The sequence below is a fragment of the Dermochelys coriacea genome, chromosome 8, assembly GCF_009764565.3.
Source record: "Dermochelys coriacea isolate rDerCor1 chromosome 8, rDerCor1.pri.v4, whole genome shotgun sequence".
NCBI classification, from domain to species: domain Eukaryota; kingdom Metazoa; phylum Chordata; order Testudines; family Dermochelyidae; genus Dermochelys; species Dermochelys coriacea.
In genome coordinates this window covers 66,455,823-66,471,148 of record NC_050075.1, presented here as the reverse complement: position 1 = coordinate 66,471,148, position 15,326 = coordinate 66,455,823, and the positions used below count along the sequence as shown (strand labels likewise).

General features: G+C 37.3%; 1 protein-coding gene across 13 annotated transcripts in view; it reads right to left on the bottom strand.

The window, feature by feature from the left end:
* The window catches only part of CLCC1 (chloride channel CLIC like 1), a 28,283-nt gene that overhangs the window by 5,457 nt on the left and 7,500 nt on the right, over positions 1-15,326 (bottom strand). For 6 of the 13 annotated variants that reach the window (XM_038414230.2, XM_038414232.2, XM_043491327.1 and 3 more), the window contains exons 3-11: positions 14,915-15,025; positions 13,533-13,643; positions 10,648-10,869; positions 8,478-8,618; positions 5,670-5,763; positions 3,251-3,348; positions 3,006-3,152; positions 1,807-2,088; positions 799-1,089 (exon numbers count right to left, since the gene is read on the bottom strand). In XM_038414230.2, coding sequence (XP_038270158.1) covers positions 799-1,089; positions 1,807-2,088; positions 3,006-3,152; positions 3,251-3,348; positions 5,670-5,763; positions 8,478-8,618; positions 10,648-10,869; positions 13,533-13,643; positions 14,915-15,025 — 1,497 coding nt within the window. Of the gene's footprint in view, positions 1-798; positions 1,090-1,806; positions 2,089-3,005; positions 3,153-3,250; positions 3,349-5,669; positions 5,764-6,749; positions 6,816-8,477; positions 8,619-10,647; positions 10,870-13,532; positions 13,644-14,914; positions 15,026-15,326 lie in introns of all 13 variants that reach the window. The other 7 variants (XM_043491320.1, XM_043491321.1, XM_043491325.1 and 4 more) reach the window with 3 other exon arrangements.

The following is a 15,326-nucleotide window of genomic DNA, read 5'->3' as shown; positions in this document are numbered from 1 at the left end:
TTTTTTATTTTGAAATTCTAGTTGAAACATTCTGGAACTTTAATTTTCTGTTATGTATTTAAAGTAAAAGTTTAAATTTGAGAGGGAGGGGAGCCCAAAGACCATGAACTGGAAGCTAAATTTCACTTCTGTAAAAAATGTGCACAGTTTGCATTAGTTCAGAGCAAGTTCTTGGCCGTTTAAAAGACAGCAATAGGATTATCCTTATTTAACAGATGCAGAAACTGGAGAACCTCCAAATCTGTCATGGTAATAGGCTCCACTATAAAAACAGCTCTGAGAGTACAGCTTGTCAGTACTCCTAGATATTTTCAGATGGAATCTAAAAGCACAGATGCCTGCATAAGGAGACCTATGTCCAACAAAGGAGTAGTGAGCTCATTTTGAGCCAAAAATCAACCATATAGTTTGGTTTAGGAGGATTAGATTTATCAGTAAATGTCAATCATCAATTTCACTACAAACTGATGAAAAAGTATTTCCCTCAATTGAAATTTATACATAGCAAAGGAAGAAAAACGCTGCTTGAGAACCTACATAAGGCTATTTTGACATGTTTATTTGTTTTAATGGTTATAAAACTAATTTTTTAAATCTCAAGGTCTGTCAATCAAGAATTGTCTGACACTCCCATAACTTCCCACAACTGTGAAAATTTAAACTGATATAATCTTTTCCTTAAGATATTGATTATTTTTAATCATATTCTGCCAAGCCTACATCTAGTTCAGTGATTGTAACTGTAAAAATATAAACAAAGGATAAGCACACATGAATCAAAATTTAGACACAACTTACAGTAGAGTTCAAAGATTCTTTAGTTTCCTCTGTGCCTTCCATTAGTTGAGGTGGACTGCCCTTTTCCATCTTTTCAAGATCTCCTGTTTTATCAATTGAGTTTTGCTTATTTGTTTTCTCCTTTTTTGAGCTACAACTTGCTTGAGGTTCACAATTCTTTTCAGACTCTTGTTCAACTCCAATCGTGTGCAGTTTGTGTTTTTCAGGTGCAATCTCTTTATCACTGTTTTGATCTGCATTGGTTTTCACTCTAAAAATAGTTTGACATTGAGACACAGGGTGCCATCCACACTGTAAAACAGATAATCTGTGTTATTCGGACAATTAATTGGGCATATTAAGTGATTTAACCTGAGCAGGCAGCTTAAGACCTGCTGGTATTTTATGCAGTGGTCTAAATTATCAGATTGAGAAGCAGGGCTCCCCAAACCTATGAAGATATCATAATTTGCATTTTTTGAAGTGTGTGAATAAATTTCTGGAAACATTTATGGACTGAACTAGTTTCATGTACAATACACATTACATCTGAGCTACAATTTACAGATTGGTCTAAATTCTTTTTCCAGTTCCTTTCATTGGCAATCCTCATTCGTAGGCTGACTTGGGAGTGAACTCAGAAACCACATATGAAGAGTTATTTAAATCTACAGATACTGAAATCTTGCTAAGGTTTCAACTTTCAAAAACTTTTAAGCCACTTCAGCTCACTATCATTAAATGAAGCTAATACTCCATGGTGTGTGTTCTTTCAGATTTTTATATATTACCAGAAATATTAATCTACATACAGGAATTTATTCTCTCTGAACATCTGTAGAGGAATGGAATTAAGGTGGTTTTTCAGATGACTGGGTAACTGCTCTAGAGGAGCACTTAGTTAAACTACACTGCCTTTTAAGCATGAAAAATCTGTACAGTTAAGTTAAATAGCGAAAACTAAATTATTCTAGGCTTAGCTTGAATAGCTATTAAAATGCTCAATTATTAATGTACGTTAGATGGTACCTTGTGATGCTCTTCTCTTTGTGCTTTTAGTGCACCACCTGGTGGCAGAACGTCAGAGCTTCTGTTGCCATTTTGAAGTCTCATGTGATCATCTCTTCTGTCATGAGGCTCTCCACTGAGGGCACCAACATTCCTTCTGTAGCTGGCCTCTGAATCACCTGCACTATAATGTATTTGTTCCTGTTGTCTATCACTTGAAGGAAGTGAAGGAGATGGTTTCCGCTCAGGACCTGTTAAATGTATTAGTGTAGCAACTGATCTTCCCGCACCATAGCAGAAACCCTAAAGAAAAAATACTGTCTCCTTAAGTATAACAGACATTCACTTTCACAACTTGTATGTTTTTCTTCTTTTTCTACAGAGATACTTTTACATCTCTACATTTCCACACAAGTCTTTAAAGGGAAAATTTCGGTATATGATTTATCATTTTCTCCAGAGCTTTCCTACTTCAGAAAATTACTCTTAAGTTGACAGTGGTTTTTAAAAAGTACAGAGTTTAGGAACAAACTTAAATTAATGCATCTGAACAAATTTACCTACTTTTGTTACAACCCTTAAAATTACTGAAAAAAATATTTTCAAATTTTTACTGTCTCATTTTTTAGTCAATGGGACTTCACAGTGTCCTGCTCTCCATAGTCAGTGAGTATGGATATGAGGTGGTTGCAGTATTGGTATGTTTTTGGTGCAAGCCTCTGCTACACTACCTGCTAATTCTAGCTCAGTCCTCAAATACAAAGTACCACTTTCTGCAGAGGTTCTATTATGTGGTCCAACCAGAGCTGGTGAGAAACTAAACCCATTTTCACTTATCATGCAGCCTGGGATTTTGAATTATTAAATCAAATTTTTGTGCTTATACCAGCTGAGAAATAATCTTTAAAAATATAACAGGTTTTTTTTTTTGCACTTTTATAGTTAACATATTTTGAATATGGAGAAAAATTCAAATTGCTATGTTTTAAGTCAGGAGATCAACAAATAAATCACAGAAAAAAATAAAATATCCAAGAAATAACAACTTTAAAATTTTAGCCTCAATGTTACCAAACTGTTGTTGAGATCTATATACATGAATGCTTCTAAAATTTTAGATCAGTGATTTTTTTTTTGTTTAGTAATCTTGTGTGTCATGGATATTTGAACTATTCATTTTGTTTTAGGTTTCACTAATGTAATCAAGAACATATACTGACCAGAACAGCCACAGCTAGGATGATTAACACTGGAATCTGTAGCATCATTGGTATCTCCTTCATAAGGGCTTTAATAAATTCACCAATTCCTTGCCCTATATGTTTCAATGGTTCTGTTACAAAATTGGTAAATGTAACAGCCAATGCCTAAAATAAGAAATAGTAACAAGACATGAGGATTCTTCTTCTTCAGTTTCCAAATACAAAATGGAAGGGAGAATGGTTTCTTTAGGAACAGCATATACCTTTGTTGGGGGGACTAGCCAAATGGGATTTACTAGTATTGTTTCATAGTACTTCTGACAAGGATCATCCTGGAATGTCCACGAACTTCTAAACCATTCTACAGTTAAAAGAAAGCAAAAGTAATACAAATATATACAAAAGTGGCAAATATATTTTATAATGATGTAATTAAGCATTAAGTGGCATTTACATTTTATATCCAATAGAAAAATTCACTGAAATTTTACATGCCTGGTTTCAGCTCAGAAGTGAATTATATTTTTTAAAAAGTCATCAATCTTGTTGAAAATTAAAGTTATCCAAGCAAAAGAGAGGCCTGGGGGAAGAAAAACTTTTAACATTAAATCCTTCCTAGCCCTCTTTTAGACTACAACACTTAGCACTAAATAGTCCTGAAAGAGGAAATGAGGTCTGCAATTTTTGCATTGTCTAAAGCAGTGGTTCCCACACTTGCTCCACCGCTTGTGCAGGGAAAGCCCCTGGCGGGCTGGGCCGGTTTGTTTACCTGCCGTGTCCGCAGGTTCGGCCGATCACGGCTCCCAGTGGCCGCGGTTCGCTGCTCCAGTCCAATGGGAGCTGCTGGAAGCAGCGCGGGCTGAGGGACGTACTGGCTGCCAATTCCAGCAGCTCCCATTGGCCTGGAGCAGCGAACCGCGGCCACTGGGAGCTGTGATCGGCCAAACCTCCGGACTCAGCAGGTAAACAAACCGGCCCGGCCCACCAGGGGCTTTCCTTGCACAAGCGGCGGAGCAAGTTTGGGAACCACTGATCTAAAGAGATGACAAAATATCTGGCACATGTTGCACACTGTCACTGGAGTTTGGGGCATTTTCAGTGTTATTTCTTGAAGATCCATGATGTACTGGGATTTGTGAGGGGTTCTTTAAAATATAGTTTGTAGTTTTGTAATTGTTAGAAGGTTGGCACCGTCTTCAGCCAGTTACTGGGTAAGGGTGATAGTGAAGGAGCATAAGTGTACAAGAAGGTAGTATTTGCCTAGTTCAGTAAATTAAAGCAGTGGTTCCCAAAGTTGGGTCCCTGTAGTCCTGTGAGTCCACCCTGGGTTCTGCAGGGGTCTGTCCCCTGAGTCAAAGCTGAAACATGCTGGAACGGTGTTCCAGAACTTTTGTCACACAGAGGATGCCATTTTGTCCTCTGCTCACTGTGACTTCACACACACCGTGCATAAAAGGTCATGCTGGACCGGGGAGTTCCCATGCTGGCGCAGGTGTTTCTGTAATACCTAGTTTGCATTAGTGCAGTCCTGTTTGAAAGAGGACTACATTAACCAAACTAGGCATCTTTTAGTTTGTGCCAGCAGTATCCACGCAGGGCAGTTAGTGTATAACACTTTGATAAGCTCTAAATTCTGACCCTTATAGTCTGTACTGTAGCACAGTGTAGACATAGCCCTAGTCTCTGTATTAGTTTCCTACATGTTTTCAGGTGCAATTCCAGGGGTTGATGATTATCTTTTAAACTTTAAATTATCTGCAACCAAACTTTCATCCTCATTCCACAATAACAATTCAGATATCTTAGAGGCTATTGATGTTTGTTACTGAACTCCCCAGGACGAGGGGCAAGGCTTTAGAGTACATTTTCCTCCCCTTAATAATCTATCACTGCTGTGCCTAGCAAGTTTCAGAGCTGGATGGACACTGCTTTATTCCTAACAAAAAGACATGGTTGCTAACGTTTCTGTAGGCAGCAAAAGTAATTCTTTCTTGCTATCCATCATGGATGGTTTTACAAAAGTGTATGCAATATTTTAAACTTGTAAGGTTTCTAGCTGCTATGGCAAGAAGTATGCTATAAAATTAAGATAAATAAGCTCAGCCATTTACTATGTAAAGTAACTGGATGCGTGCTGCAAAAAATCTAGTTATAGTTTGAAATAAAAAATATTTTTGTATAATTTTATTTGTGTTGGTGAGTTACTGCAGCCCATGTATTCACAAAGAGTTATATAAATGGAGTATAGAAAAGTGGAATTCAAGCCAACAGGATTTTCCTTTCCTTAGTTTAAGATACTGTATACTGAACCGTACAGGACAGCTGTGGAATATTCATGGGATAGAGAGAGATATTTCAGATACAGATTCTACTAGTCAGTGCAAGGAGAAGTTTAACCCAGCAGGAGGTGACATACCATAAAATAGCTTGTGATAAGCCTGTATCTAATAATTTTTAAAGATCCAATACAATAGCATGCTAATTATGTGTTAGATAAAGCTGTGGCTGGCTTACCTAGTTATATGATCAGAGAATTTGTAATGCAAGATTAGTAAAAAATAAAATAAAAAAGCTACTTCCAGGGTGACGCCAGCACTGGCTTGTGTTTCATTTAATCACGGTTTGCTAGTTTTTCTTTAGATAAAAAGTATTAGAAAGGAAACATAACTACAAACATCTCACCAAAAAGACTCTCACTCCAGTCCAGCTTCTCATCACATACTTTGTCATAATTTCCCATTTTGGCCACTTCAGCTTGATGCTGTGCAAAGGCTATCTGCAACAGAACCAGAATTAACCTTTGTAAAAGCGGTTTACACTGCATAAAAGACTATTTTCACTTTCTGCCATCAACCAAAAAGTGGCCTAAAATGTATTAAAAATAAAAATCTGCAAAAGCAAAACAACACAGCAAATCAAATTCAGCTAAAGCCTATGATTCCTGAATAGGGAGAATAATAATTTTTAGCTAGTCAAAAGGCACTGACTGCTTCCTTCACAATAAGGAAGTGTTAGTTAAATATAACACAATTTCTGGAACTGGGCCAAACACTCACCACTCACACCAATATTACTGGATTAAGAGGCAGGTACAGAAAACTGAAAAACCAAGAACTTCTTACCATTTTCAGAAACAAAACCAGGCACATTTCTATTGTTTCCTGATCAGTTTTTTAAATTATTTTCAAATTTTAGATGTTAAACACTGCTCACATAATTATAGTTACAGTAAAAACTAACTCTGAAAGAAAGCCCTCACAAGCTACTGCATAAAGCAATGTGTTACCATACTGGATTGCAACACCAAAGTTGATGAAACTGCATTTTGGGGTTTCTGGAGTGTTCTGCAGAAAGTACACTTCCATTAAAAAAAGTTTCTAGTTCCTCTGGCTGCAAGAGATCCTTCTGACTGTAAATAACTTTAATCTGGATGAAAGGTACATACACTGAATGGCAATTTCTGTTTGTGATTATATGACAATGAATTTTACAAAAACATTATTTGGTATTACAACATTGGGGGGGTTGGTTAAGATAGCACAAAGGATTCTGAGATTATAATAGTGTCACAGAAGGAAAGTAAGTTGCAGAAGAAAAAAAGGTTGAGAACCCATATTCTACTACATCTGGCTACACATGATAAAATAAGTTATAAACTAGTTTAAGCTTCCAATTGTATCCAACATGCTGCATTGTTCTAGCAAAAAGATTTGACAATGCACACTGAGGCAGCTATTTGACATATCTTCAAAAAGACATTACCCCAACAATATTTCTGAACGAAAGTATACTAATCACACTTGTGTTAATTTTCATCGCAGTTTTAGTCTGCAAGAATCCATACAATATTTCAATAAACGCAGTCTATTTTGAGATCTACCCTTTGTTGCTACATGTGATCAAATATAAGATTTTCAAAATGTTACGGATATTAACTACTTGAAATAATGGATACAGTGCATAGATTATTTTGAGAGAGATCAACAAAAGATTACTGAACATTGGTAGAAAGTGGACTGTATTTTTCCACCGTAGAATTAAACTAGTAATAAATAACAGTAGTACCCACTAAGTAATGGGTACTATTAGGGAATAAAAATATATTTTCTCGTCCACCCTCCTTTGGATCTGTGGAAGGCCCCTCTACTGGTCAGTTATCTGCAGCATAGATTATACAGAAAATATGGAGACCCGTAACACACATGAAAGAGCAGTGAAACATTTCTATGGAGAGGAGTCTGCAGCAAGCAGTAACCCTATTCATTTAGTGTGCTTTTCAAAGTATCCTTATAGCAAATTTGTTCCTTTAATAGGTCAACATCAATGAACAAGTAGTTTATTTTCTTAACTGTCTACAGTTCAAAGAGCTTCATTACATTATTTTTTAACTCTAGATTGGTGCAAAGAATTTTATTAGACATTCATTTAAAGGGATAGTTTAAAAGAGTGAAAAAAAAGTGTCTCAACTGCCCTGACTACCCCAATTTTTGTGGTCTTATAACCATATTTTCCAATTTTAAACATGTTTTTCCTCCCCTGCTGATGTGTAAAAGACCACATAAAATCCCAGAAAAATTGACTATACAGAGAAACAGCAAAACTTACTATGCATAAAATGAACTATCTGGACAATGGGAGAATTTCCCTCTCCGATGAAGTGAGCTGTAGCTCATGAAAGCTTATGCTCAAATAAATTTGTTAGTCTCTAAGGTGCCACAAGTCCTCCTGTTCTTTTTCCTCTCCCTCAAACCTCTATTATAATAAATGTAAATGTAATTTGTAATGAGAGTAGGTAAAAATCTTTTGAATAAAGTGTAATTTTTAAATTGATGGGGCACCTCTAAAATGCGCATCTGCATGAGACTCTTCTTGACCAAAGACGCCAAAACACATCAGAGATCTGACCATTTTGTTTTAAATTGACCTAGCGATAAACTAAATTCTCAAAATCATATTAAGGACCAAAGCCTCCTACTCGGGAAAAGCCAAAGTACATGTGCTTTGTGCGGGGATTTTTAGGTAGGAGCTGAAGAGATTGTACCTTGGGTTGTGTTAGGGTAAGGATTCTATCAGCTGCTCTATGACCATTACTGAAGCTCTGGGCTTTAGCAGCAGCTGCTGTATAGTATACACCCACTATATAAGGTTTTTAGCTAGCGAATCAATGTAGTACTCAGATCAATTAGCCACTTCCTTAATCCCTCCCACCATGGTGCTTTGGAGAGTCACATACAGTCTTCAAATCCTCTGTAGTGGAATTATGATGGCTCCACTGCATTTTGAACTCTGTGCTCCATTGCAGCGAGAAGAAGCAAGGATTTTAATCTAAATCTCATAATTTGTGCAATCTGAAGTCTCCATTACAGTATTCACTTTGGCAATCAATAACTGTATTTTATAATGTAAAAAAATAATCCCCAAACTCTCTGGATTATCATGGTTTAAAAGTTTACTATTAAAGAACAGAGTCAGGATTTCTGATTAATTTACCTTATATAAGTAGATCCAGTTCCATCCACAACTGATGAGAAAACTGATGAATAAAATGCGTTTTACCTGAGTACACCAACCAATGTGTGTCCATAGCTCAGTAGCTACAGTTACTGTAATGCACACCAAACACAAGAGTACCTGAAAAGGAAATGAGAGGGGAAAAGTCATGAACCAGATTTGGAGTTTTTCAAGCCTATTGCCAGTAAAATGAGAGAATTACAAACTTCTCTTTTTCAGCTTCATTTACCTAACTAGCTTGAAGACTGAGCTTGATAAGTTTATGGAGAGGATGATACGATGAGACTGCCTACAATGGAATGTAGCCAATTTGCAACTGCTAGCAGCAAATATCTCCAACGGCCAGTGATGGGACACTAGATGGGAAGGGCTCCGAGTTACTGCAGATAATTCTTTCCCAGGTATCAGGCTGGTGGGTCTTATCCACATGCTCAGGTATAACTGATCACCATAGTTGGGGTCAGGAAAGAATTTTCCCCCGGGTCAGACTGGCAGAGACCATGGGATTTTTTTGCACAGGTCACTTGCAGGTTTAAAAAAGTGTGAATAGCAGATTCTCTGTAACCCGAAGTCTTTAAATTATGATTTGAGGACTACAGTAACTCAGCCAAATGTTAGGGTCTATTACAGGAGTGGGTGGGTTAGATTCTGTGACCTGAAATGTGCAGGTCAGACTAGATGATCATGATGGTCTCTTTTGACCTTAAAGTCTATGTGTCTATGAGTTTAATTTAAAAAAAGTAAGAAAAAAGAGCAGAACGGCACTTTGAAAAGCCAGGCCCCACAGGAAATGATAAAAGCTGTCGAAGACCAATGTGGAATTTGCTAAAATGAAACTGCTGGATCTGGACACTACAGTGGATTTATATTGTAAAGGGGAAAGTGATGAGGACAGGAATGAATGAGGAAAAAAAGAAAAAGGCACTGAGAAAGAAATGGATAGATGCCTTATGGGACTGAACGACAAGGAAGGCACATCAGAAGGAACAGAAATCTTGAGAAAACAGGGAACAGATTCAATTCATCCAAATACATTCATGTTACGAGACTGTTGCCTCTTTTTCAGAGCATATCCTCTGCACTATGGGAAAAGGAATTTTTTTCCTGACTTTAAAGGTCATTCCATCATATCATCACAAGATCTTCTATATTTGCACAGTCTCTCACTATTTTCAATTACATTTAACATTTTCAGTGTGATGGAATTGTTACAATGGCAAAGTACAAAAGTTAAAAAAAAAAATCAGTGCTGGAGCAGCAAAATGTCTGGTGGTTATTAACAGAGAATCACCACTCCAGCATCTGCAGCAGGGCAGTGAGGCAAACCTATTCTGTCAGTGGTTTAAGCAGAATAAGAAAGCAGCAGCAAGACTCCTCTATGTGACTTTGCAGGGGGGAAAAGAGAGGCAGCACAGGAGAAGACCATTGAATAGGGAGGTTAAAGCACCACCGGGACATGATAAGTGGGATAAAGAATAATTAAAGATCCAATACATGGATTTTTATTTTAAACTTATGATTTATTAATTCACCACAGACCTTCAGTGGAATTATACCTCTCTATTTATGATTAACTCAAAATCTACTTTTTAAAATTTCATATATGATTAAATCTAAAGACACAGAACTATTAAAAGCTGCAACATGTAAACTAATATTTCTCCTCTCTCACCAGGAGCAAGCACATTATACAGATCAACCCCAAGGGCTGCATCAACAGAGTCCAAACTACTGCCCCTAAAGGTGTGTCTGAAACCCTATAGCTTAAGATCCAATATCTGGACCTGGAAATCTAGGACTAAGAAAGATGCCCAACTCAATGGGCCAATCCACATACAGATCCAAAAGATGGAGAATAAAGAGAAATAACTGTGAGGCCAAGTGATAATTTCAAGCAGAAAAAAGTTATAAGAAAAAGGTAGGAGGAAAAACAAAGTTAAAAATGCCTAATTTGGGCAGATATGTCATCTTCACCTGCTGGGATGGAAGAAGTGAGGAATGCTCAGGCAGCACTTTTTGAGCGGAAGAGCATCATAAGTTTAATTTATTTTGATCCCCATCTATTGGGAGAAGGATATACTCAGTGACTGGGCTGGCCTATTAAAGAACACTGGAGAATAAAAAAGTACAGAGAATCCCTTTTTCTTACCATAAGCAAATTATATGGATCAACTCCAAAAGTGTCCTCAAACCTCCATTTCCAAACTTCATAATCATGATGTTTAAAATTAATCAGAATATCACTAACTGCATCATCCAAAGCGCCTGATTTCCAGTCCTCCTCATTGAGAAATCTGTTGATCTCCAAAAGAGCCTGACTTGTAAGGATGATCTCAGCATCATAATGCACATCACCAATGTTTTCATCAGGCTAAATGAAAGCAATACAAAACAATAGTTAAACAAAAAGAAAAGGAGTACTTGTGGCACCTTAGAGACTAACAAATTTATTAGAGCATAAGCTTTCGTGAGCTATAGCTCACTTCAGCTTATGCTCTAATAAATTTGTTAGTCTCTAAGGTGCCACAAGTACTCCTTTTCTTTTTGCGAATACAGACTAACACGGCTGCTACTATGAAACCAATAGTTAAACAGTTGACCTGCAATACGAAATCTATCAGCAAGACAAAAGTATGAAGAATTACCTGATCTTTCCTCAAACCTGCAGTATATCTCATCTATGCAAAAAGACCCATATTACCATATGGAGTCCTAAGGATGAGCCCTAATTATGCATGATCATTATCTTTCTGTATGGGTCAGTCTGCAAGATCAGAGTCACATTTGCTATCTGGAGTTTCTAGAGCCTTTTTGTTAATTCTTCTGTACCAATGAAACTACTAATTCACATACCTTCAAAGTTCATGTATTATAACTTTATTAAAATATTTATGGAAAAAGAAGTGGAACTTCATGTTAAATAATGTTTTATTAGGATTTCAAAATACCTCTCCACTTGCAGGTATTAACAGCTAATCTATTCTCAAACAGACTGGAAAGTCCAATTTGTAGCTGGAAGAATTGAGAGAGAAAAAATGGCATTGTTCACTGGCGAATAGTTTAGTACAAAAAGGCAGAAGCGCTCACTGCTCTTTAAGAAATGTTATCAAATGTGCTTCTTTCTGGTAATGGTTGGTGACTTTGCACTCCATAGGATTTTATGAAAATATGCTAATAAGGGTGAATATAATGTAACTGGAATATGCTTTATACAAAAGGTCTCTTGTAAGGTATCATTACAAAGCTTATAATCTACTGAGTATTGTCATTCTATTTGTATAAATGTATCATTCTTGTACCTGAAACTAGAAATACGAAATATAACTCTGAGGTCCTATTGGAATTATGCAAAAAGTGTGGGCCATTAATGGTGGTTTGGAATCTTCATGGCTCCCATTAACCAGGACAATTGACTGTAGATGGCTTTGTTTACTTGCAACCCTTCCTGTGAGTCAGGCCAGGAAGAATGAAGGCTTGGGGTCTCACAGGACATGTGACCATGTCACCTGGTACTGGAATCCATCTTAAACCTGGTGCTTTTTCATTTAGAAAGAGGGGTGGGGATCCAGAGAAACAAAAGATTCCCGCCTAGTGCCAAAGCTATATAAGGGGGGTAGAATAGAACAAAGGAGGCTACAGAAATCCCCTAGCTACCACCTGAGCTGGAACAAGGGCTGTACCAGGGGAAAGACTGGGCCCAGACTAAAAAGGAGTCTAGTCTTTGAAAGAAACTTATTGGAACATCTCTGAGGATAAGATTTATCTGTAATCAGTTTCTTAATGTATTAGGCTTAGACTTGCGTGTTTTTGTTTTATTTTTCTTGGTAACTTACTTAGTTCTGTCTGTTATTACTTGGAACCACTTAAATCCTACTTTTTATACTTAATAAAATCACTTTTTGTTTATAAATTAACCCAAAGTAAGTAAGTAATTCCTGGGGGAGCAAACAGCTGTGCATCTCTCTCTATAGTGTTATAGAGGGCGGACAATTTATGAGTTTACCCTGTATAAGCTTTATACAGAGTAAAACGGATTGATTTGGGGTTTGGATCCCATTGGGAGCTGGGTGCCAGAGACAGGAGCACTTCTCAAGCTGTTTTTAGTTAAGTCTGCAGCTTTTGGGGAACATGGTTCAGACCTGGGTCTGTGTTTGCAGCAGGCTAGCATGTCTGGCTCAACGAGACAGGTTACTGAAGTTCCATGCTGGCAGGGAAAATGGGCTCAGAGGTAGTCTCAGCACATCAGGTGGCAGTCTCAAGGGGGTCTCTGTGACCCAACTCGTCACAATGCTGTTAACTGATTGTTTTGCTTATACTTAAGAAAAAATTCTTTCTCTGCCTCAGAATAGGGAAAAAGTTACATCCAAAGACATCAAAATGAAATGATCAGTAATTGAGTGATCTTGTTTTATGCAAGCTCCTGTAAACAAGTGAATTAATGCCCTGGAATTGTCAAATGACAAAAAGACTGAACAGAACTTGTCTCTTAAAGTGCAGGGAGCGTGCACATTGTCTCAGCAGTGGCTGCATCATATCAGCGAACTGATACATAAGTATTCTGAACATCAATCACCTCCTTTTGAATACTTTATAAATTATGTCGGCTATATTCTCTTCTCCATATGGCAAATCTTGCTCGTATCTCCGCAGGTGTAGAGGGCTCTCTGTTCATTGAAAGGCTTCAGTTCTGTTTCCAAACAGGAGGGCAGCACTTAGGAAGGCTGCATGGGGAGTGCACACCTCCCATTAGCATGCAGCCCAGCTTCATGTGGGCTCCCTCTGCAGCTGTGGACAAACTGGGCACGAGAGGGCTAGGGTTGCAGGTACATTATTTTACTGTACGTATTTTAATTTAATGTTGCATAATTTAATCTGTAAAACTTCTTTTCACTATGATTCCCTTTATCTTATTTATCTTAGTTTGGAGTAACTGGAATACTTAAATCACTATGTTGTTTTGATTTGCAATAATGAAAAATATATAAAGTAGCAGTTAAAATTCTACCATATTTTCACTAACATTTGAATACTCACAAGGCCAAGTCTTCCAGCTTCAATTAAAATCTTATTCAAGTATCTCCTAAAAACATGAATGCTATGGCTTTCACTGAACTTGGTCTTCTCTTTCTTCTCATACTCTTCAATCTGGAGCAATAAAGCAAATTCTAAATTACAATCTTCCACTAATGACACATTCGTTAAGCAAAGGATGAATAAAGTTTCCAGTGAATGAAACAAGTTCCTATAGCCTAATATAAACTTGTTGCAGCTAATGTATCACATAAAATCATAGTAAAGTACTTAAGAACAACAGTTGGCACACCACTTTCCATGGCACTTGTTTCAAAGTCTCAAATGTTGTGGACTTTTAACCCTCTGATGATGTAGTCTGAATCTTAACCTCAGTATAGCCCTTGGACTAGAAAAATTAAAGATTTGTTCATCCCTCAATAGTTTGAAGTTTAAATCAGAAGAAAATCTGTATCAGTTTAGTTATAAAAATCAGTTATGTATTAAGTGAGATCTAAAAGGGCACAGCACAGAACTCTCAACCTGGGGTGAGATGGGTTGGGGAAGCATCTACATGGCTAACATGGCTTTAAGCCATATTTGCAATCCCTGATCCTGGGCTACTCTGGAGGATGGAAAGGCTCCCCGCATAATTTAGACAGCCCTGTGAGCTAGTCTAAGTTATAGCAGTCTTCTGGGGCTGCCCTAAGGGCTACAACATTGCCTAGAATCTCCGCAAGCCTATGTGTTGTGACCCTGCTCCTGACAAACCACTCACACCACTAGCCCTCTCCCCATTTTTCATATTACACACAGACACAGTGAAAAACAGGTAGCTCAATTTTCCTTGTTTCTAGTCAGTTTAACTTTTTAGTTCCCATAACTAACAGCGCTCCAACAGTTCAGTTGCCAGCACTGATGGGAAGATTTAATTCCAACCAAAAATCTATTCTCCCATTAAATTTTAATTTAATTTTTAAAATTTTTATTTTAAAATTTCATGTACATATTTCTATTAGGATTGTCAAAGTGTGTGTGTATTCTGGGTTTGGTTTGGTTTTTTTAAAATAGGCAATCACACACAAAGCATATATTTTGAGTGTTGCTATCCTGTCAATACCTTTCTAAAATAAGCCAAAAATACAACAGACAGTACATGGATATCCACAGACGTAGCAGATGAATCAAATTAAAAGGCTGAAATATCAAATATTACTGCACAAAAAATAAATTGAATGGCTTTAATCAGCACTCCCCTCCCAAAAAAGGCTGATCCTCTAGTAATTCACCTGTTCCAAGCAAACATTTCTGATAATTATAGAAAAACATGGAAATGATGTAAAAAGATAGAAAATACTTTAGATTTCCTGATAGTGTTCTGAATGAATATAAAGCTATAAGCAAACCTTCTGGATTAAGGATTCTAATTTCCTATGGCACTCTGATACTGCTGCAATGCTTGGCAAGTTCACAACAGCATCTGGTACCTCCCTATTCTCAGAGTCGTCATAATTTACCTGCAGATAGAGTAAAGAAAAAATTATTCATATTATAGTTCTAGGCAAGATTTTGGTTAATGCAGGCTGATGTTATCTTTTAATCAATCAGGTCATCTTATCCAATACAACAAAATGTAAAAAGAAAAGAAGCCTAACTGAAGAATTGAAACCAACTGAATTTTAGTCCACACAGCCTTCCTACAAATCCCCTCAAACAAGAGCAGCAGAGACATGCTGAAAAAAGAGCAGATGGATGGGGTCGCTGGATAATCCTCTGTGATGTGTTCTGGCTCCCACTGAACTCAGTAGCAAAACTCCC